Raw genomic sequence first — 22827 nt, forward strand, 5'->3', positions numbered from 1 at the left:
AGGTGTGTGTAACAAATTACGATATCTGTTATGGCTGCACTGGAGTTGATTGTTGTTGGTTAAGATGGAAGTATAAAGGGTTAACTCATTTTTATATTACCTTTCATAAAATAGACCAGATTATAAGCCACATCAGTGTACAGGTAGTCCTCGACTTACAACTGTAATTGAGCCTAGCAGTTTTGGTCATAATTTGTGATGTTCATTCAGTGGCCCATCACATGACTGTGCCCCATTTTATTACCTTTTTTTGTATGGTCATTAAGCAAATACAGAGGTCATTAAGCAAGCCCGCTGTTTGCTATGGAGCATTTCCCCCCCATAAAACTGAAAGTAAACACTGGTTTCCGGTGAAATCATTGTAAATTGCAGTGATTGCAAGACTCAGCAAATGGCTGTAACTGAGTGCTGGTTGCCCAATACCCAGAATGTGGCCAGGTGACGGGGTGGGGGGGTGGTTTGTCGGAAATTTGAATCTGAATCTGAGGCCTTTTGTAATGTTAAGGGGTTGCTAAGTGACTGGTCATAAGCCAAGAACTACCTGTATAACAATTTAAAAATAGAATCATTGTTCAACATGAGAATCTGGAAGTACAGTAGAAGTGGGGTGAATCAAAAAACAAGGTGATTAAGCAAACACGATGGTCATTAAGCAGATCTACAGTTCACTATGGAACATAGAGTCACTGCTCAACATGAGAATCTAAAAGTGGAAATGGACTGAATTATAAAACAAGAATATTTCTCCTTTATCCAAAATCTTTCCACACCTCAAAAAATTGCAACAATGGCCTAATTGAAAGGATCACTCTGATTTCAGGGCAGATCTGTCAGTCACTCGGTGTTTTCCTTCCTTAACCTTCTGTGATGTTCAGCCTAAGCTCATGAGGTCTAAACGTATGTAACAGATGAGTTGCACATACTGGCCGTGCATGCCGCATCATCAGTATACACAGGCTTCAAGTCCCAGATCTTTACTTGTTGATCTGAAGCAGTCTGAATGGGAGTTCTATGCATGTTCCTTTAACAGGAATAGAGTCTATTATGCACCTGGGGACCCGGTAAGTCCTGTCTCCAGTTGTCTAGGAATTCTGCTATTTTTTTTTCAAATTTACACTGTTAGACCTCTGATTCAATTGTTACTGATTACAGTAAGGCAAGAACACAGGGAGTGAGTCCAGATATGCATGGAACTAAAGGTGAAGAACCAGTGTACACAATCCAGTTCTCCTACAGATCTAGTGTCATGGAAAAGGTTATATAACTAGCTGAATATTGCTTGATGAGCCTTACAGTGGAGCAGAAGTTTAAGCCTCTTATTTGGCCTAAAAGTACTACTTCACATAAAAGCTGTCAAAATGATAGTGTTTAGATCAGACATGTTAAACTAACGATGTCACATGATGTCGCGTGACGTATCAGAACTTCTTCCCCATTGCCAGCAATGGGGTGGGTGCAGTTTCCTCGTGACGTGTCCTGCCCATGGGCCGGCAGTTTGACATCCCTGGTCTAGATGGTGTGTTCTACTCCATATATTTATGTTACTAAAATTCTTCTTAGGTGGCCTAAGTATTAATAAAAATATAAAGTTCGTTATTTACTTCATTCTGTTTCTGTGCTGTTCCATTCTTAAGACATATTGTCAATTGTGCCTAACATCTTAAGAAAGACAGTTGCAATTTCTTTTACAATTAGGCACAATTGCAGTAACGTGTTACCATTTCCTTTGTTAGGAAAATCATTTGTCCCAGACTCTTCTATTGTAAGTCTGCAGACTATTGTGCATTTCAGAATACTTGTACACTTGATTACTTGTACATCTCCATGTAGTCATGTGTGCAATAACCATTAGATCATTCACAGATTACTTCTGGTATATAGTGTGTAATAAACCGTATACATAATACAATTATTTTTAAGAGGAAAATGCCTCTTTTTGTGCCATCTGAAGTAGCACACACTCTCAATTGTCTGTAGGTGTAACAGCTGAAAATCTGTACTCCAAGAGTTAAGTCAGCATGAAAGAATTCATTTCCACTTTAATGACCTAGCCTTGCTGGGTTAGGACGATGGGGAACATGCTTCTGACTTGCACTCCTATTGCCAATTAACACCTCCTATAACAGGTTGTCTCAGCTAGTCATTGAGGCAGAGGCAGTAGAAGTAGTTTACATGCATCTTGTTTTTCACACTAGTTGTTTAATACTCACAAAATTAAGTATTAAAAGGTTCCTATTTTTATTTTATTGGGTAAGAATAAACATGACAGTGTTGGATAGTTGTACATTTGCTTATGTCTGTTTTGTTGTGTTTATATTTTAAAGAGGTTTTAACTAAAAAGAATGGATGGAAATAATATTGGATCTAGCCATCTAGCAGTTTAGTTACAGAGGTCTCCTTTATAATGACATTTGAAAGAAGTGGACCACTTTTTTTCCACATTTTAAAACATTTTTTTAATAAAAAAATGTAGCATTGTTAAATGGGGAAGACTATTCAGTGGGAGTTTTAAGTGATTTTCTAGGACTGTGGTTCTTTTTGTAGTTGTGGCTTTATTTATTTTCCATCATTTTCATTTAAGGAAATGTATGGTGATGTAAAGGGCAGTGCTCTAAAATGACACTTTGATTCATGATAAATCAGCAGGTATTCTAATAACATAATAAAACTGGCTAAATAATTGATACCAGTTCACACTAAGAGAAAGGTGGAGTAATATACCTAAAAGTGTTAACAAATTTGCTAAAAGGCCTGAGTAGATAACACTTTAAGGCGTTAGTTTTATGCTGTTAGAATGGCGAATGCCTTTTTTAACACTTAGTCAACAAGGGCTGCCCAAGGAAAAGTCACAGCTTTTATTGTTGGATTATATTTGAATGCTCATGAAGAAAAGCTCATTTTAACCTCACTGGATTGATTGTCTGGTCTTGCTTCTATTAGATGTTTTTTTTAAAAAGACATTGCATATGTATTTTAAAATGCAAAAATGTTTTTAACTGTGAAAAACTACCTTAAATTCTGCATTAGCTAATAAGGAATGGCTAAAAGAAATGATTGATGCAGCTTATAGCTGATGCGATTGCCCTGCAGGCAGGTCAGTTCACTGTCTAACACTTGGTAGACAGTTTAGTCAGAAAAGAAGCATCTGTTTCTTTTCTTAAAAAGTATAATCAGGAATGATTTTCCTCACTTGTTTTGTATGCACTGGATACAAAAGAACTTTTAAAAGCCATAAAGTGCTATTTTATTTTTGTGACTTTAGTTGTAAGTAAACGATCAAATTTAAAAGGCTTGCTTCGGTTTTAGTCTTTGGTGATGATGTTAGCACATTATTCTCTGGGGATTCTGATGCATCTGGTATATCAGCGAAAAGTATATTTACTTTTCATCACCTTTGTAGATCACTGGTTGGAATGGAAAATGACAGGCAGATGTGGTTTGATCTAACAATTTAATATACAAGCACTGTGCATCTTCATTAACGTTGCCCAGTGGTAAATTAGGAAGAGAAGGTAGGGGAGAAGACACGAGAACCTCCTACAGCTTGTGGCGTACAGATGTGCTATTTTGTATATCTGTGAGCTTATACATAAGTACAGAAGAGTGTAAAATAATTCATCATTCCGTGGAATTAAGGGTGTCCAATGTATCTTGCTATCTACAAAGGCTAGCGTTCTTTATTGTAATTTGGTAGTTCAGTATCTGTGTGTTTCTACCAGTCCCTTAAAAATAATTTGCTGTAAATTGCCGTAGTAATTATTACAAAAGTAAAAATTATTTACTTTTAACTGTAAACGATTTACATGACTGAAGATTTTAAATACAGTTTTGTTTAAATAGCCAAAATTTTGCTTCAGAACAGTAATGTAACGAATCAAATTTCTGTTGTTGCTCTGAAAGTATTCACTCTGAAGTGGTAATATTCAGAAAAAAGTGCACCTATGATGGGGTAGCAATTATGCAGTCTTATACAATACAGCATATTTTCAAATGAAAATGCAAATAGGCTGTATGGCTAAACTGGCACATGTAAAGAAAGCAAGCCTAGGGTAAAAGAATTGATTCTCAGTTGTATCTGAGATATGTTTAGCAGTGGAATGGCAACATCCAATGGAATTGATTCATTTGCCATTATTACATCCTGAAGATCTACTCTAATGATTGAGGAACCCTCAAGATTACAGTAAGCACTATAAATAGAATGAGAAGTCCTGTTGACCAAATAGCGTTGACTTATATCAAATGAAACTATCTAGTTTTTCCTTGTTAATCATAATATTTGGCATAGGATTTTAAATCAACTAGTTCAGGGGTAGGCAACCTTGGCTCTTTTATGATTCGTGGACTTCAACTCCCAGAATTCCTGAGCCAGCATGGCTGGCTCAGGAATTCTGGGAGTTAAAGTCCACGAGTCATAAAAGAGCCAAGGTTGCCTACCCCTGAACTAGTTGAATACAGTATATGGTGTACAGTATGTTAGGGAAATTTCTTTAGGAAATTTTGGAAGATAGAGAAGAGGGAATACCATATAGTTGCATACTAACAACTTGTGGTTAAATTAAGAGTCTTTGTTGGCATCAGTGAGGGCCAAGCGCTAATATTTAAAAATCCATAGGGAAAATGGTCTTTTTTCCTTAGGCAAATACACAAAATAACATAATAGTTCAGAAGCTGGTTATCTGTAAACTGTTAGCGGAATGAAATATTAAAAGTTGCATTCTATTCTTAGTATTATTGAAAATAGTAATAAAAGGACCAATTCTGTGACAAATCCAGATTATTTAATTGTAATACTGCTTTTTTTCAGACATTCATTGAAAATGATGATTGTGTATAAAAGGAGGAAATAGAATTCAGTGTTCCAGAGCTCTGAGCAGTAATGTGGAGAGATCAAAATCGCTGAAACTTTGTTAGCAAATTTTCTGCTAATTTTATATATTATAAAATTTTATATTTTCTAATATAGTCCTTTCTTATAAAACATGCTTAATAGTTTTAGATACTACTTGTGCTCCCTATGAATGGTGCTTTACCATTAAATTTTCAGTTCACAAATGATGGCAATTATTTTCATAATGACTATCATGAAACTTCTGTTTCATTGTACAGCTGTTGCCATGAACTGCTCTCATTCTAGTTTTTAGAGTGAGGTCATTTGCATAATTAAAAGCAGGACTTCTGAATTGTGGGCTGAATTCTTTGGATCTCCTGTAAATATCTTCATCTTTGAAAATTCACATATTGATGTTTTAGGTTAAGTAGATCTTCATTATATTTAAATAATTTAAATAACTTTTAAATATAATGAAGCAAACTAATATTATGCTAAGTAGAAATGCTTACTGCATGCTTGATATTGGTGATGGTGGGTTTCTGTGAAGTTATCCTTGATACAAACCACAATTAAAAGATTATTTTGTACTACTATGTCATTATTCATAAGAATTGCATAATATTAATTTTGCAGTGCTGTAGATGGCATTCTGGACTTGAACAATACATAATTTTGGCCTTGGTCGTCATTCACACCTGGGACAATTGTGCTAATTTTTTATTAGCTACTCACAAAGCAAAGAGCAGAGTATTTTGTTCACAGCTTTTCTGCCTAGGGATTGGAGGTCCATTTTTTCTCTCATTGCACCAATGGATCTCCAAAATGCTCCTGTAGCCTTTTTCCAAGTTCTCTTTAACTAAAAACTGATGAAGCAAAGGGAAATTGTGTTTGTGTTGGTGCCAGTTAATCATGCTAGCCTAGCAGCATTTATATTCACACCACTGTAAGAAACATGTAGTTAATTGGAGATTGTGTGTATAGGAGAGGGAGAGGGAGAAAGAGCAGTATGTATAATTTTTTATTATTATTCTGGCTAGGTAAATGCTGCACAACCAAATAGATGTGGGTGGAATTGAGAGATGTATAAATAATAATCGGCATTGTATGAATGGGAGCAGGTTCTATGTAATCCTCATAGGTGCAGGGCCAGTACGAAGAATAATAGGGTTCATATATTGTGCTAAGACATAATGTGACATGTAAAGTTTTGGCTTAATATATGGAACAAGCCATTATGCTTATTCATCAAATCATGGCACTGGGATATTGCAATGTGTGAAGTCAACTAGTGACTTGCTGAAAAACACTTAGGAGTTTATGACAGATGCAAAGTTTCAATTAGATCTTCTAATTCACGGGTGTCAAACTTGCCGCATCACGTGACATGTTGTGACGTATCACAACTTTTTTCGCACTGCCGGAGCTGGGGTGGGCGTGGCTGCCACATGATGCAACCAGCCCGTTTGATACCACTGTTCTATTTCATACTTCAGCAACTTACTAAGCTTGTTTTCATATATGCAAGGGAGGATATTGTTTCACATAGATGGAAATAACCACAATAGCCTTGAATTATTCATATGAGTCTTTTTAGATGGTCAGGGAAGAAAATGTTGAAACTCTTCTATATTAGAGTAGGGGTTTGGGATTGCTGCTACCATTTTTATTTCAAAATTCTGCATTTAATAGAACCAAATGTATTCATGCAGTGTTTTTTTTTAGATGAAGCACATTTTATATGTAAATTTAGAATTGTGTACATTATAGAGTCTTGTTTCTTTATCTAGGGACCTCCTACAGATGCACCTGCAGTTGACACAGCTGAGCAAGTTTACATTTCTTCGCTTGCACTTCTAAAGGTAAATTATTGTGTGTGTTTTTAAGTACTGTGCAAAGCACTGAATGTATTATAAGCGGGGTGCTTCTGCTGTGTCTTATATCAAAAGTTACATTTTCTGAGGTGTTTAAAAATCGGGTAAGAGAAATGGGAAATCAGAAGCCCTCCAGGTATTGTAGAGCTACAACTTCAGCAATACTACCAGTGGCAAAGGATGCTGAGAGTGATGTGGTCAAGCAACCTTTCTGATGCAATCATTTGTCATATTCTTACTTCCATTCAGTTTTTCCTCCTGTGCCCAATAAAAATTGATCAACACTTAGCATTTAATGAATATGTCCAGTTCTCATTGAACTCTTTGTGGGTTCTTTGTCCTCCATTTTTTTCTCCCCTGTATATTTTAAGTGGTTGATGATATACTGGTAAGTAGCTTTAATTTTACTACTATGGACCATAGATAGTTTACACCAAATGCGATGTATTCAAATGAGGTCATGGTTTTTAAAACTCTTTAGAAATCGTATTAAAAAATCAGACTGAATGTAATTATTTACATTTAAATTACTGTATCAGTCTATATATATTGAAAGGTTCAGTTGCAACAAAGCATTAAAAGTATTAATATAGTAATACATCAAAACCTTGGGAGAATGAGAATGTTTTTGCTTGATGCTGGAAGGAAAATGCAATCTGAAATGAAAATGAAGTGTTCATCAAGAACTGAGGATGCATTCCAGTGTTGGGGCTCCTAGAGCAAGACAATGAGATTTAAAGGAGAGCATAAATAAATAAATTGAGAATCCATTTTAATTGTATAAACCTGGCATGATATGACCAATGTAACTATTTTTGTGATAATATATGATACAAAGTAAAATTTTAGTGCTATCTTTATAAACCCCACTTTATGGCATATATTGCATGACCCTAACTGAGAAGTTAACAGGACATGAATTATGATAGTTAATCTGTTGTTCTCAAACCTGGGCAATAACTGGCACATTGATCAAAGAGGAGAAAAGCTATTTTAAGGTTAAAAATGTCACGCGCTATAAAAGCAGAGGGATTTTTTTCCCCCACCAGTATCTCACTGTTCTATGTCATGCTCTTCGGAGGTCTCCAGGTTCTTTTTCCAATTGAGATATTTTGAGCATACATTTTGTAGATTGTTTTATACAAACAGAACTAATAGGCATTGGAAGGAATCATATATTTTATAAAATACTCTTATCTTTTTAAAGGCATCACCTTCTAAGATACAATCAATTCTCATGACATCCCATTGTCTTTTGCTATCAGAAACTTTATTTCTCCAATAATAGCTTACTATGAATCATTGTGTAAGACAAGCGATACTATAGTATTTTCAGATAAAGCTGCTTTTGGCCTTATAGCTCTAAAGATATGAATATATAATAGAAAAGAAATTTAAAAACCACCAGAGAATCAAGCATCTGTTCCTTAAATATTATTCAGTAAAATTCTGATCTTTCCAGATGTTGAAGCATGGTCGAGCTGGTGTTCCCATGGAAGTTATGGGACTCATGCTTGGAGAATTTGTTGATGACTACACTGTCAGAGTGATTGATGTGTTTGCTATGCCACAGTCAGGAACGGTGAGTTCTTTCAGTTAGCACATGTGCTATAACACTGTTATAATTGTACCTCAAAAATGTTCCTCCCCAACATGCTTAATTTTTTTGAAGAAAATATTCATACATGCAGTACATATATCCAAGCTTATAATAATGTGATTAGGATTTAGGATTTATTAAATTTATATGCCGCCCTTCTCCCTAAGGACTCAGGGCAGCTCACAACAATAAAAATTAAGAGACATAAAATACAAAAATTAAAAAAGAATTAAACAATGAATATAAGAAATATGGGACAATTTAACACAATAAAAAACAAATTAAAAACCATGGTCAGTCCAGGCCCACTTGTTGGAACAGCCATGTCTTCAGGTCACAGCGGAAGGATCGAAGGTCAGGGGTTGTCCGCAGCTCTGGAGGCAGTTCATTCCAGAGGGTCGGTGTGCCCACAGAGAAGGCTCTCCCCCTGGGGGTCGCCAGCCGGCATTGCCTGGCCAACGGAACCCTGAGGAGGCCGACTCTGTGGGAGCGAACTGGGCAATGGGAGGTTGACATTGCCAGCAGGTGGTCTCACAAGTTCTATATAACTTTTCCAGTCATAAATAGCTATGTTGTTTTGTAACTAGATGTTGTCAATTACATGAAGCATTAAGGTATATGGGAAACAATAGGTTCAATCTGTCAGGCGCAAACAACCAGACCCATACTTGAAGATTTCAATTCTTTTTTTCAGTGCTCAAGCCTATACACAGGATGTTCTCAGACTGACGGTTTGCACCTGGTTGAAACTAGATCAGGTTGAATGGCATTCAGGGGAGGGGGTTGGACTTTGTCCTCTTGTGCTTACGTAGGGATTCTAGACTAAGTCTGCTTTTGACTCCTCCCCAAGTTTATTCTTTTCTTCTAAAATGTACTCCTAAAATTTTTAAAATTTTACATTTATAAACTTGGGATATTAATTAATTAAGCTGGATTTTGATGTGAAAGCTACTCGCTAAGTTTGTCGTAAACAGTAGTGATTTACTTTTTTAATTGCTCTCAAACCATGATTACAGTAGACTGGATACATGGTAAGGGATGAAGTTAGCGATCTTAGACAAAGCAGTCACAGCTCACTTCATAGAATCTTCTAGGCTTAAACTGCTGTGCACTCCTGAAAGAGAGCAGTGAATGCAAATCAATGAAATATGTTTGTTAAAAGAAATATCTTTGTGATTTCTGATATTTCGCTTTGTTAGTAGATTATATTATTACTGTCCTGAATTGATCGTGAAAGTTTATTACTTGTACCTAAAATTGCCTTTGTTAATCTGCTTCCAAATGCAGGGAGTAAGTGTGGAGGCAGTTGATCCTGTGTTTCAAGCCAAAATGTTGGATATGTTAAAACAAACTGGAAGGTTAGGATTTTCTTTATTGACTATAAAAGTACAATAACAGTCAAGTCCTCTTGATTTTCTGTCCTATCATTTACTAGTGTTTAAACATAATCTTGTTCCTTCTGAGTGATTTATATGATAGACTGCTTACATTTAATAATGAATTTAATATATTGTCAAAAGCCAGCTAAGTGTTTTCAGATTCCCATCACTGTTTTTTTCCAGTGGAACAGTTACAATATTCAGTAAGAGGCTACATTTCTGTATTAACAGTATATATAAGGGGCAATTAACCACCCTTTCCCCAACTTTTCAACCACTGTTCTGTATAACCAACAAAGATTATTGGGGGGGGGGGAAACATTCAAATATTTTTTTAAAAAACGACTTTATTTGGAATGTCTCAACAGTTGCCATCTTTGTGCTGAAATTTGTATACTGACATAAAAGCTTATAAGAGTTAATGTTAATAAAAGACTTGACCACCAAACAGGACGGTGCAAATTGCTTTTTGAGCAATCTCTAAAGGTAAAGGTTCCCCCACACATGTGTGCTAGTCGTTTCCAGGTCTAGGGGCCGGTGCTCATCTCCGTTTCAAAGCCGAAGAGCCAGCGCTTGTCCGAGGACGTCTCCGTGGTCATGTGGCCAGCATGACTAGAAGCCAAAGGCGCACGGAACGCTGTTACTTTCCCACCGTAGTGGTCCCTATTTTTCTACTTGCATTTTTACTTGCTTTCGAACTGCTAGGTTGGCAGGAGCTGGGACGAGTAACAGGCACTCACTCTGTTACGCGGCACTCGGGATTCGACCCGCCAGACTGCCGACCTTCTGATCGGTTTAATTGATATTTAATCTTTTGATATTTTTTGATCCTATCATCCATGCTTGAAACAGATATTCTGGGGTGAAAAAGCCAACTTGGCTCTAGTGTGTTCAGAGGAGATATTTCCCAAAATGTGGATGGGAGGTGTGGCACCAGGATGAAAAACTGAGAGCCTGATCTACACTTTTTACTACACCTCCCTTAATGCTAGCACTTCTTTCACCACATTTTCATGTTTTTATTATAATGTGGTAAGCATAAATATAAATGTTTCTACTGGCAATTCCTTTTACCTTAGTATTTTATTACGCTTCTATAAATTACGTTGTTGCCTTTCATAGGTCGTGCTGCAAATAATTGAATTTCCCAATGCTTCCTTTTTTCCAGACCTGAGATGGTTGTTGGCTGGTATCACAGTCATCCTGGTTTTGGCTGTTGGTTGTCGGGTGTGGATATCAATACTCAGCAGAGTTTTGAGGCCCTTTCAGAAAGAGCTGTGGCAGTAGTAGTGGATCCCATTCAGAGTGTAAAAGGAAAGGTATGTGCTAGTTTATATTAAAGGGGGGAAATGCCTCTTTTAATGTTTTTTTAATCACATCTTGTGTTACGGATTCTTTTACATGGAACATTTTGGAAAATACGTTATTTCAGCCATCGCTTTAGATAAAAATATGAGAATTATCTTTCTTCCTTTTTTGCTCAAATTAAATATAGCTAGCTTGAGGTTTATAGAAAATGTTCACTTCCTTTAATTATTTTCTGTACTTTTGTTCTTGAAGAACTCTTTGGTCTTTATGGGTAAGTTAAAAAGAAACTAAAAAAAACTTTGCAACATAGTAGGCATTTCTACTAAGTCCAATACAATTTTTTTCTTAGGGTCAAGATTATAATTACAATTTAGGTTGGTAAAATCTTCAGTCTTTTCAAAATGAAATAGCAGGTCAAGTTAGATTAAATCCTTCTCTAGAGATACATAATGTGTTTTCCCCCCCTCGAGATAGGGTACTTTTTGTATATTCTCCAAAATAAAAAAAATTTCCCTAACGACTTTGCAAACCATTCACATTTTAGGGTAAGTTTGCAGATGAATGATTATGCAGAATCCTTATGAAAAGAGATTAACTTGCAAAGCATATTGGGTTCTAGTTTGTCCTTTGTTGAAATCTCTTTTGTTCTTGTTTGATTCTTTTTTTATTTCTTTCTAGCCCCATATGCCATTTTCCTATTTCCTGCCTCATGACAGCAGGGAGCAGCTCTATTATCACCTTCACAGAGCTGTCTGCAAATGTGAGAGGCAATTCGATTTTGCTCAGCCACAGGGAGAGTGGATTAGAAAAACTACAGAACATAGAGAAATTGGCTAGGTGGTTACTGCTTTAAAATACTGCTGAGGTGTTTTGTTTCAGCATGCTTTCCTATTGTATTACAGAATAGTCATTCAATTAATATGTATGACATTTGTGCAATGTTATAAATATTTTAAGTATTTAAGTTTTTGTGTTAATGGATCTGTGATCGTAAGCTGGTTAACCAACTATAAATGTTGCCACTTTCTTGATACGATGAAACGATCACTTGTATGAGTATAATAATAGCAACATATGGCCAAGTTAATTGTTAATTTTCTTTTTAAATGTCAGTATATTTCTATATGTGTGTCCAGTTAACAATCCCTCTCCCCGACAAAAATTCTCAAATGAGATGACTTAAATATGTCATTGTAAAATACAAAATTATGCTTAGCATTTCAGATTGCAGGGATACTAAGAAAGGAGAGAGAAAAAATCTTAAGGCAAAGAAATTAGTTACTTCTGTTGTGCTCAGCTTCAAAATTTCTCCTATGATGCGAAACAATGCTTTTTTACTATTTCAAAATACCCATTGATTCATATAAACTACGGCAAGGATTTGGGCATTGTGGAAATTTTTATTTTGTACTCCCGGTATTTTTTTGTAATTCACTAACTTTTCTTGATAAGTCTGTCTAATATAATCCCATCTCATTAGACACTTTTATAATTGATTGGATACATTTATAGTTGATTGGGCAAGCTTTTGTATTTCTCTGGAATTCTTAAAAAGCTAATATCTATATTTTCTAAAATTGAATTTAATCTTAATAAGAGAGATGTGCTTATAGTTAGGAGAATGGGCTTTACAAGTTTTTCATAGAGTACCTCCTTTCCTAATGAATCAGATTAATACTTGAGGATATTCTCCAGCTCCTTTGTGCACCTAAATATTAGGTAGCAGCTAAAATCAGGAGTATTTTTGCCTAACCTACCTTGTTGTGCCAACTCTGTTTCTGACAAGGCCACAGACCCTAGTGTATATTATTGCTGTGAAGTTTTACATTTAGTGTGTTATCACTAGAAACTTCAGAACTTGGGCCAGAATGTTGCAGTGAAAATACTGGTGTGTGCTTCTACGTATGGTGTGAGGAATGTTTTATTACCTATTCACTTTGTTACCAGATAGCCTTCCTGAATATGGTGCCTTCATTCCATACCCAATCCTTTATTTATAAACAAATCCATAAAATAACAACTTTTCCATCCTGATGTCAGCAAAAAGTCCTCAAAGGATTGGCAGAGCATGTCTTATTTCACCTTGATCAAATAAGCCAACTTTATATTCCTTTCTTTTACTTCTAACAGTCTTAATATTTAATTCAAATATTGTTGCAGAATTTGATTTCTCTTCAAGTCTTATTTATCCCATTGCACAGATTTCTTCAAGCCATTTTTATAACTCCAGTAAAAAACATTTTCCGGTTCATTCTCTTGGTTTATCATTTTCCTTTTAATTTTAAAAACTTTAGCCAGTTTCTTTCGTATATCCAGTAAAGCGTCCTTTTCCAAATCATTATCCTGGCCTGTCATTTGTAGTTCTACTTTTGGTGTTTGTCAGATAAGATGAACACCTGTCATTATTCCATAACATATTTTGGACATTGTCTATCCATAGAAACAGACATCATTATTGTCAGTGTTGCTATTATAGTTACAAGTTTCTGGCTCCATTCTTTAAAGATCTCCTTTAATCTTTCCTATGTTTTGTTTCATGGTGTAAGTCCCAGTATTAACTGGTATCAAGAACATATTTGCATTTGTTGACTTTTTATATTTGTCATTATGAAGGTCTTCAACAGCTTTAAAATGATTAATAGACAATTTCTGAAAGTGAGTAGAAAGTGAGGTTTGCAAACGAAGGGTCCTTTAAAAGGCTCTGTTGCATTGTGAGCAAGGGGGATGGTCCCGTTATCTCTTGGTGCTCAAATCTGTGCAAAACTGATAACCTGTGGTCTCCTTGCAAGGAGCAACCATCTGGAGCATGTGCAGCTGATCTCTCATCCTCACCTTATCCAGAGATGTTCCATGGAGACAGTCTACTCACTGGTTCCTTGATCTTTCCTCACCTGTCAGCTACACTTCAGTTTGCCATACCTACCCCAGAAGTCCCTACAGTCGACCACATTGAGGAAGATAGAATCCAATTCCTATTCCTTTCCCCCCCCCAGAAAAATAGAAACAGCTTTTTCATTTTTGTAGCCCAATATTTGCTACCATCATCATAAGAAACCCAAGCCATACACTGATGCCTCAAGCAGAGAAAGAATTGAAAAGATCCAGAAAGATAATTTTATTGGAAAGAGAAGAAAGTACAGATAAAAGTTATTAAGAGAGATTGACAAAAAGAAAGCATGACAATGTTGAAAACATTCAACCCCAAATACATACCCACTTTTATAATTTCAGAAAATATATCAATTTCCCGTCCAAAACCAAACTCAATTTCAATGTGCCATCTTAATTTATACTTCCATTTCACCAAAGCCTGAATTTATACCAGATTCTTAGCAGAGTTGAATTCTTGACTAGTGTGGTTTGTGGAAATATCTTGTTGAATCATAACTGCAAACATCAAGAACTGTTGTGTGCTATCTGCTCCGTTAATAGCATGGCAGATTTTGGTAGGTCTTTGCTTCTCCCCAAGCCACATTGGATCATCTGATCTCTTGATGTTTCTGTAGCTTCAGTTTTTCTTAAGACTTAATTTTTTGTGCTTCTGATGATTTGCCTTCATGAACTACTCCACTTTTATATGGTCTCCCATCCAAAACTAGTTTTTCACTAATTAGTTGTATACAGCTAGCACTTAATTAGTTCTAGGTCTGGAGAGTTCATTGGCCTGTAAGCCTACTAAGAGTATAATATCTTCCCAGTGTCAGAAAATGACACTAATATTGAACTTCAATATTTAGGTGAGGGGTTTGCATATAACAATGAATGGAAACCCATCATCTACAATATTTATATAGAGTTGCAAGAAAAAGTATGTGAACCCTTTGGGATTACGTGGAGTTTTGCATGAATTGGCCATAAAATGCGCTCTAAACGTCATGTAAGTCACAAGAAAAGAAAAACATAGTCTGCTTAAAATACTACTACACAAACATTAGCTGTTGTCATGTTTTAATTGAACATAAGATGGAAACATTCACAGTGCAGGGTGGAAAAAGTATGTGAACCTTTGGACTTAATAACTGGTTGACCCTCCTTTGGCAGCAATAACCTCAACCAAACGTTTCCTGTAGTTGCAGATCAGACCTGCACAACGATCTGGAGTAATTTTGGACCACTCCTCTTCACAAAACTGTTTCAGTGTAGCAATATTCTTGGGTTGTCTGATATGAATCGCTCTCTTAAGGTCACGCCACAGCATTTCAATCGGGTTGAGGTCAGGACTCTGACTGGGCCACTCTAGAAGGCATATTCTGTTCTGTTGAAGCCATTGTTTTGTTGAATTACTTGTATGCTTTGGGTCATTGTCCTGTTGCATCACCCATCCTCTGCGGAGCTTCAGTTGGCAGACAGATGGTCATACGTTTTCCTGCAAAATGTCCCGATAAACTCTGGAATTCATTTTCCCATCAATGACAACAATCCGTCCAGGCCCTGAGGCAACAAACCAGCCCCAAACCATGATGCGTGTGCGTGTATATGTATGTATGTATGTATGTGTGTGTGTGTGTATATATATATGTGTGTGTGTGTATATATATATACACAGTATACATACATACATATACATATAATACACACACACACACACACACACACACACACACACATATATATATATATATATATATATATATATATATATATATATATATATATATATATATATATATATATAATTTGAAGTTAGTAAAAATAAAAATGATGAACTCCAGGATATAAGAGAAAATTCTTCTTTATTGCTGAGCTTTCGTCAACAAGCTGTTGACATCATCAGAGCAAGGGCTGAATGTGATTATAAACGAGTGAGCTTGTCACGAACAGGCCACACCAACATTCCACAATTTGAACGTTAATATAAAATAAGCCAAATGTACCTTATTTTAGCTAGACCAATATATCTCTAAAATATAGAAGAAGAATCCTTAAAATACTTACAAAAGAAACATTCACTAGAAAGGAGGTGAAATGTCCCCATCTTAAAATGTCCATCTTTATACCAGTTGTTGGTTACATGAGCAAACTTATTATATTGGTGGAGCAGTGGGCTAATGCCTCCTTAAGTAACACCAGCTGCCTGCAATTAGTGCAGGTTCGCATCCCATCAGGCTCAAGGTTGACTCAGCCTTCCATCCTTCCGAGGTAGGTAAAATGAGGACCCAGATTGTTGGGGGCAATAAGCTGACTTTGTAATAATGCCGCTTGGGGTGTGTGTGAAAGCCCTAATAAGCAGGCATATACATAGAATGAAGGCTACTGCTAAGCTTGTAAGCCGCCCTGAGTCTTCGGAGAAGGGCGGGATATAAATGGAATTTAAAAAAAATATTATGAGTAACTTTCAAAAATGGTTGAGCTTGAGTTCTATGCATAGAGACTATGTTCTATTTAAAGACTATGTTCTCTGTATAGAGACTTGAGTTCTGTTCAGAGCCACGATGGGCAGCAGTAGCTGAAGAATCCTTTGTCAACGTTTCTTATTCTCAGTCAATGAACCGATATTAGTCTATTCTGTCCTCCCCCTTTTGTCACTCATACGCTCTCTGTCAGTTTCCTCCAGCCAGCCAACCTTTACCTTCAGTAATTCTCGATCTTAGCATACTGTCTGCCATCTACAGTTTGTTCCACTGTGTTCCTGGAGCCAGCGAATTTCTTTTTTCTAGCCTGCATTACTGTCAGCCCCACAGATAGACCACACCAAGAAACAGACACCATGTAGGCATAAAGCTACTTTTATTAAAATAGCTGTAGCCACAGAATCTTGGAAGTCTGAATGTGCTCCCTCTCGTTTCTTCATTTTCATATGTCTTGAGGCATTTTCAAGAATCTCTTTGTTAGCATGAGCTAAAGGTTCATTTATCTAATTGCTACACAACTGTAATCTCTTCAGAGTTATTTCCTTACTAAACTGAGAAACACTGACCGTGGTCGGGCAAAAAAGGCAGTGGGAGTAGGAGTGACTTCTGACTTTCTGCCAGTTTCCCCCTGGACTTTCCTCGGAGGAAGCTGTCAGGGAGCATTGAAATGATTTACCATGTGACTGCTGCTGACCATTACAGCACTGAAGCAGCCACAACTTTGCCAAATTTTAATTTCAATGGGAGTCATGGATCCCATGTTTTGGATGCATTCTGTTAAGTTAGCCCATTTGAGGTATATTGATTCAAAAATTGTTGTCCTGATACACTATTTCACCAGCTGAAGGTTACAAGCAAACAAATCAACAGGAGAGTCTTAGAAGTTATGTAGATTGCCAGGACAGGAGACTTTTAGTTACATATAGATTATCTTTATAACAGATCTTCCCTCTGTCCTTGAAGACATTTTTAATACTTTATACAATGGCTTTCTCTATTTTTTCTAATTTAGGTTCCCCTTTCTTGCTGTTCAACAGAGTCCTGTTGAATAATGTTCAAGAATTCATAAGTTTTTTAATGTTAAGTGTGGTTGTAGACTGTGACAAGTTTTCTCATGATGTAATTTGTGTTGAATTGGTAACTCAGTTAGTAGCTGTAGGTTCAGCCATAGTACTTTTTAATGTAAATTGCTTCACAGTTTAATGTTTTTATTTGTTATTTTGCAGTCAATAGTTCCCTTTTTAAAATATTTTAATCTTCGTTATTTTGATGAAATAATAGCCTTATTTGGGTAAATACTCAAAATTCAACTGACTTGAAAAGACCACATTTTTTCTAAATCTACAGTGCTGATTCTCTGAACTTTGTGCATCACAATGAACAAGTATAGTGGTACTTCAGTACCTGTTAATGGTTCTGGGAGGTGCAGCAAGTACCAAAAAGGATGAGTATCAAACAAATTTGTTTCAGCTGGAAAGGATAACGAGTCATGAGGCCGCCAACACAAATTCTAGCTTACACCTTGAGTACCATGACAAAATTTTCATGTCAAAATAATGTTGAGTATCAAATTTGACAAGTTTCAAAGCAGTTGAGTACCGATATACCACTATAATCAATTCTTTCAGTTCTGTAGTGAAAGAAAGAACAACCCCAAATCTGTGACAGTTTCAATTTTTTGAATGGCTTGGAACTAATTTACATAGCCTTAGGTAAGTTATGTTTGGCATCTCCACTTCTATTTCCAGTAGAATTTGTAGAGTGCCCAGTAAACAACAGGAGAGAGATTGAAAAAGTACAGTCTTTGGGTTTTTTAAGCATTTATATGGCTTTCCAACTTATATGACTCTGGGTAGCATACAAAAGAGAGAAAAAAGCAAATCCAACAATGTAGAAGAAACAGAATATTAAAATCAAACAGTAAATGGCAAACATGGTCTATGGTCTGTTGTCACTAAGAATGAGGATTCTATTGATTCTGGTCCAAAAGGGCCATTGTTAGATCAGAATTCTAGGCAACCTGTTTTTAAACTATTCTTTAGGGTAGAGGTCACCAACCTTTCTCAGTTGGCAGACCACAGGGAAAGGGAAGGGGAAGCATTTTACACACGTGCAAGTGCACACAAATGCATGTGATGCAAACGGGGTGGGGCTAATGCCCGCATGATACTAGCCCTGCCCCATTATTGCACGGTGCAGCACCCTGTTTCCATGCCCCACAGCGCAGCGGCAGCCTGTTTTTGTGCCCCATGGTGCAGCAGCGGCCCATTTTTTCATGGGATGGCGGCATCTCATTTTCACACACCCACCAAGGCATGGTGGCAGCCAGTTTTTGTGCCTCACACTGTGGCAGCATCCCATTTTTGCACCCTGAGGCGCAGCAGTGGTCTGTTTTTGCAGTGCTAGCGCAAGTGGGTGGGTGTGCGTATACATGTGTGCGCACTGGTCAACCTATCCCGTGGCCAAGAGGCCATGGCCCACTACCGCACCATGTCCCACAGGTTGGGGAACCCTGCTTTAGGCTGTGTTTAAAGCTGACCTGCATTAAAACTAATTTCAATATCACAATTTGGCTCTGAACAATTTCTCTAATACGTGGGATCTTGGCACGCAAGTAGGTGAAAATAATGATACAATTGGCTGTCTAAATACAATTTCAAAAAATCAGCAGCTAATATGCATAATCACATCCATAGATCCAGAATTAGTCAAAGATGCAAACTTAGACATATCAGATACGCCAACGAGAAGGGGATGCATATTTGGATATGCTGATGATTTGGCCATAGCAGTACAAAAAAAATAACCTCATGGAAGTGACAGACAATGTCCTATCCAAAGATCTTAATATCTTGGAAAAATTCTTCACTGATTGGAAGCTTATCCTAGCACCAGCAAAACAGTAACTATGTGCTTCCACCTTAATAACAAACTAGCATATGAAGCCCCTAAGGCCTACTTAAATAACATCTTACTCCCCTGTAACCCTCATCCAAAATACCTTGGAATAACATTGGACCAGAGTCTTTCCTATAAGATACATGTCAAGAATATGGCGGCAAAAATCAATAACTAGGAACAAGATACTCTAGAAATTATGTAGAAGTAAATGGGGAGTTTCAGCTGCCACCCTCAGATCATTAGCACTAGGACTGATCTACTCCACAGCAGAATACTGTGCCCCTGTATGGCATTGCAGCTTTCATACTAGTAAGCTAGACGCCAAACTCAACAACACCATGAGGATAATAAGTAGATGTATTAAAACTACTCTGATTTGCTGCCTTCCTGTTCTGAACCAGATACCACTGCTAGCTTCATGAAGGCAAGATGCACTAGTAAGAGAATGCAGAAAATTATGAACAACTCCTACTGGTGCACGCTGACTTTCCTCATTTTATTAGCCAGAAGGCTTAAATCAGGAAGCCCACAACATCTGCCCAACAACTTTAACATTGATTCCCAATGGAAAGCCAAATGGGTCACTGAATGCCCAGACATAGGAAGATGTATAAATGACTCCACAAAAAGGTGCCAGACCTTGAACTACCACGTTAACAGTGGACAATCCTGAATAGGATTTGTACCTCACTCAGCGTCTGCCAGGACTCACTCTAGGAACGGGGCATAGTATTTTTCCCTCAATGTGACTGCAGGATCCCACATCAAACTATAGTCCTCATCGTAACTGGCTGTAAGCTGAGGGTATAAACCGGTCCAGTATGATTTTTTAAAAAATAATAAACAATGCTGTACTTCAATGATTAGATGGCATAGACATTGGTATTTGAACACAGATTTATTTATTTTATTTATTTATTTAATTTAATTTGTATACCGCCCTTCTCCCGAAGGACTCAGGGCAGTGTACAGGGCAATAAATACCAAAAATACAGAATACAAAAATTAAAAACAGATTAAACCATTGTGCCCGAATACAATAAATTACTTAAAAACAGTAATTAAAACCCCAAACCCATCAGACCAGGCCGGCTTGTTCAAATAAATAAGTTTTTAGATCACTTCGGAAGGAGCGAAGGTCGGGAGCCATCCGGAGCTCAACTGGTAAACGGTTCCAAAGGTCAGGCGCGCCCACAGAGAACGCCCTCCCCCCGGGGGCCACCAGTCGGCATTCTCTGACCGGTGGCACCCTGAGGAGGCCCTCTCTGTGGGAGCGCACTGGGCAGAGGGAAGTTGACGCCGACCGCAGGTGCTCCCTTAGGTACTCCAGACCCATGCCATGTAGGGCTTTATAGGTCATTACCAGCACCTTGAATCTCACCCAGAAGACAACTGGAAGCCAATGCAGCTCACAGAGCAGAGGTGTAACATGGGAGTATCGGGAGACCTCCAACACAACTTGCGCGGCTGCATTCTGCACCAGTTGGAGCCTCCGAGTGGTCCTCAAGGGCAGGCCCATGTAGAGAGCGTTGCAGTAGTCTAACTGAGAGGTCACGAGCGCATGAGTGACTATGCAAGGCATCCCGGTCTAGATAGGGCCGCAACTGGCGCACCAGGCAAACCTGGGCGAAGGCCCCCCTAGTCACAGTTACTATATGATCTTCCAAGGAAAGCTGTGAATGTAGGAGGACTCCCAAGTTGCGAGCCCTATCTATGGGGGGTAATGACTTACCCCCCATAGTAAGAGATGGAATAATCTGAATTTCCCGAGATGCCGGCACGCACAGCCACTCAGTCTTGTCAGGGTTGAGCCGAAGCCTGTTCCTCCCCATCCAGACCCGGACCGCCTCCAGGCAACGGGACATCACGTCGAGGGCATCACTTGGGTGGTTTGGGGTCGAAATGAAAAGCTAGGTATCATCCGCATACTGATGATACCCAACTCCAAAACCACGAACGATCTCACCCAGAGGCTTCATATAGATGTTGAACAGGAGAGGCGAGAGGACCGACCCCTGAGGAACTCCACAAACGAGAGGCCTCGAGGTCGACCTCTGCCCCCCTGCCAACACCGACTGCGAATGTCCCAGAAGGTAGGAGGAGAACCACTGAAAAACAGTGCCTCCCACTCAACCCCCTGAGACGCCGCAGCAAGATACCATGGTCGATGGTATCAAAAGCCATGGTCGATGGTATCAAAAGATCCTTTTAACATTTTTATTTTATGTGTTTTACTAATCTAAGTGAAATATTAATATATGCTTCTAGCCTATGAATGATATGCCATACTCTAAATAGTAATAATAATAGCCAAAGAATCCATGACAGCACTCTCGACCTAACCAAATACACCAAGATTGAAATACCCAGAATCATAGATCTTATCAATCTCTGCCTAACCACTTAACCTTCAATTTGATGGAGAAATATATCAACAAAACAAAGGGACACCTATGGGGTCACTGCTTTCAAGACTCATAGCAGAGACTGTAATGCAATGCCTGGAACTGATAGAATTCCCACACATACAACTCAAAATATGGATCCGATGTGTAGATGACACCTTTGTTAATAATAATAAAAAGGACCAACTAGAGAACACACTGAAACCATTAACATCATCTTCAAAGATATAAAATTCACAAGGAACGAAGATAATAACACGTTATCCTTCCTGAATATCCTTATCAGCAGAAATATCAATGGCAACACGAGTTCATTGAAAACCACCCACACCTACCAAGTGCTCCACTATCAAAATAACAACCCAACCCCACAAGAGAAGCTGTGTAAGAACACTATTTAGACTAGCACAAACACATTGCAACAACCCTGAACATCAGAAAAAGGAAATACAGTAGATCATCTATGCAACATCTTCCAACAAAATGGATATCCACACACCTTCATCAAAATGTTCCTGACCCCTCAACACAATATAGCACAACCAACACAACTATGAAAAGGATAACATTGCCATACATAAAAAACATTTCAGAATTCATCAATAGACTATTTATGTCCAATGGCATCAGCATAGCATACAAACCAACTAAATGTGTCCAAAACATCCTAAGAAAAAGACCCAACAGCTGTAGGGGGGGGAAAAAAACTGGAGTCTTCTACAACATACAGTGCAAGCAATAATAGCCACTACATAGGACAAACAGGAGACTAGCAGAGTGCATCCATGAACATCAACTAGCAATCAGAAGATATGATGAAACATTTCTTAATTTCACAACACATGGATAGACTCAACCATAGTTTCAACTGGGAAACTGTGGCTACCCTAGACTAAACCAGGTCCAAAAATGCAAGAGATTTCCTGGAACCCGGCCATCAGTGTCACCCAGACATAAACATATCATTCAGAGGAGGCAATCAACATACCAAAAAGGGAATAAAGACCAGAACACCCCCTCACCAGCAATCAACACCCAGATGACCAGAGATTAACACAGATTAACATTAGACCAACAATCAAGAAGCAAACAATATCCCAGTCAAGCAAGTGTTGAGCAAGCTAACAGTAAATAGCCCAACCAAAGAACCACCAAGACCACTCTCACCAACACTTACA

The 22827-nt window shown here is 37.8% G+C and overlaps 1 protein-coding gene across 4 annotated transcripts in view; it reads left to right on the plus strand.

Moving 5' to 3' along the window:
* PSMD14 (proteasome 26S subunit, non-ATPase 14) overlaps positions 1 to 22827 on the plus strand; it is a 68562-nt gene that overhangs the window by 24447 nt on the left and 21288 nt on the right. For all 4 annotated transcript variants that reach the window (XM_083368747.1, XM_083368748.1, XM_083368750.1 and 1 more), the window contains 4 exons: positions 6622 to 6693; positions 8168 to 8287; positions 9593 to 9663; positions 10853 to 11003. In XM_083368747.1, coding sequence (XP_083224873.1) covers positions 6622 to 6693; positions 8168 to 8287; positions 9593 to 9663; positions 10853 to 11003 — 414 coding nt within the window. The remainder of the gene's footprint in view (positions 1 to 6621; positions 6694 to 8167; positions 8288 to 9592; positions 9664 to 10852; positions 11004 to 22827) is intronic.

The sequence above is a fragment of the Vipera ursinii genome (assembly GCF_947247035.1).
Source record: "Vipera ursinii genome assembly, chromosome: 1".
Taxonomy (NCBI): domain Eukaryota; kingdom Metazoa; phylum Chordata; class Lepidosauria; order Squamata; family Viperidae; genus Vipera; species Vipera ursinii.